This window comes from Muscardinus avellanarius (assembly GCF_963383645.1).
Source record: "Muscardinus avellanarius genome assembly, chromosome: 10".
In the NCBI taxonomy this organism is placed as follows: domain Eukaryota; kingdom Metazoa; phylum Chordata; class Mammalia; order Rodentia; family Gliridae; genus Muscardinus; species Muscardinus avellanarius.
Window position 1 is genome coordinate 110,946,572 of NC_137796.1, and position 1,697 is coordinate 110,948,268.

The 1,697-nt window shown below is 55.5% G+C and overlaps 1 protein-coding gene across 1 annotated transcript; it reads right to left on the bottom strand.

Annotated features, from left to right (window-relative positions):
* Positions 1-272: 272 nt before the first annotated feature.
* On the bottom strand, positions 273-1,220 carry LOC308268877 (olfactory receptor 1F1-like; the record flags this gene model as incomplete). The annotated part of the gene is made up of 1 exon (XM_080703980.1): positions 273-1,220. The coding sequence occupies one exon, from the start codon at positions 1,218-1,220 to the stop codon at positions 273-275; it is 948 nt and encodes a 315-aa protein (XP_080560106.1).
* Positions 1,221-1,697: the final 477 nt, after the last annotated feature.

A 1,697-nucleotide genomic window follows, 5' to 3' on the forward strand; every position in this document is an offset into this window, starting at 1 on the left:
GGTGAACTGTATGTCTCCTGGAGATGAGCTTAGTCGGGTTCCTCACCTCACAGGAAGTGTCCTGCCTGCTGCCTACTTTCTTTTTCCTTCTTTTTGAAGCACTAGGGACGGAACCCAGAGGCATTCTACATCCAAGCTACACCTCCAGCCGCCCTTTTTTTTTATTTTTTTGTGTTGAAACAGGGTCTCCTTAGGTTGGTGAGAGTCTCACTAAGTGTCTGAGGCTGGTCTTGAACCTGCGATCCTCCATCTCAGCCTCCCAGGTACTGGGTTTACAGGCACGCACCCCCACGCCCAGCTCTGCCCACCATCTTCCTTAGGGCCCCTTTCAAGTCCCTGTTCCTCAGGCTGTAGATGAAGGGGTTCAGCATGGGGGTCACCACCGTGTACATCACAGCCACTGCAGTGTCTCTCTCAGCCGAGTGGGAGGACGAAGGGTTGAAATACAGAGATATGATGGTGCCGTAGAAGAGGAAAACCACCGCCAGGTGGGAGCCGCAGGTGGAGAAGGCTTTCCACCTGCCCCGAGGCGAGGGGACTCTCAGGACGGCACAGGCAATAAAGATGTATGACACCAGGATGCAAATAAACGGGGCGATCATGACCAGCCCCGCTTCAAAAAGAATCGTCAGGTCATTGAGGCGCGTGTCTGAGCAGGCCAGCTGCGGGAGCGGGGTGATGTCACAGAAGAAGTGGGGGATGGCGCTGTCGGCACAGAAGGAGAGCCGGGCCAGCAGCAGGGTGTGCAGCAGAGCATTCAGGCCGGCGACCAGCCAGGAGCCCCCCACCAGCCGGGCACAGAGCTGAGGGGTCATCTTGACGGTGTATTGTAAGGGGTGGCAGATGGCGACATAGCGGTCGTAGGCCATCGCGGCCAGGAGGAAGTTGTCCATGTCCACAAACATGAAAACAAAATACATCTGCGTGAGGCAGCCGGAGAAGGAGATGGCCTTGCTGCCCAGCAGGTGGTTGGCCAGCATCTTGGGGACCGTGGTGGAGGAGAAGCAGAGGTCCACGAAGGACAGGCTGCCGAGGAGGAGGTACGTGGGGGTGTGCAGGTGCGCGTCTGCGCCGATGGCCAGGATGATGAGCAGGTTCCCCAGGACCGTGGCCAGGTACATGGTCAGGAAGAGCAGGACGAGGAGCTGCCGCTGCCGGGGCTGCCTGGAGAGGCCCAGGAGGAGGAACTCGGAGACGCTCGACAGGTTCGTGCCTCTCATGGGGTGGGAGCCTGGGCTGGAAGCAAAGATAAATAAAATCTAAAGCTTTGGAAACCACGGCTCTTAAGAATGCAGGGCTCAGTATGGTGGTGCACACCTGGAATTAAAGTATTTGGAGGCTGAGCTGGGCGTGGTGGCGCACGCTTGTCATCCCCGCGCTTGGGAGGCAGAGACAGGAGGATCACACAGGTTCGAAGCCAGCCGCGCTGGCTTAAGAGACCCTGTTTCCAAATAAAAATGTATAAATAGGTCTGGGAGTGTAGCCCGGAGGTAGAAGGGCTTCCAGGAACCCCAGTATAACCAAAAAGATAATAATAATAAAATAAATTATTGGGAGGCTGAGAGAGGAGGATCGCAAGTTAGTGGCCAGCCTCAGCAACTTCGTGAGATCCTCTGCATCTTAGTGAGACCTAGTTTCAAAATAAAGAATAAAAATAGAGCCAGGGGATATCTCAGAGTTAGAATGCCCCTGGGTTC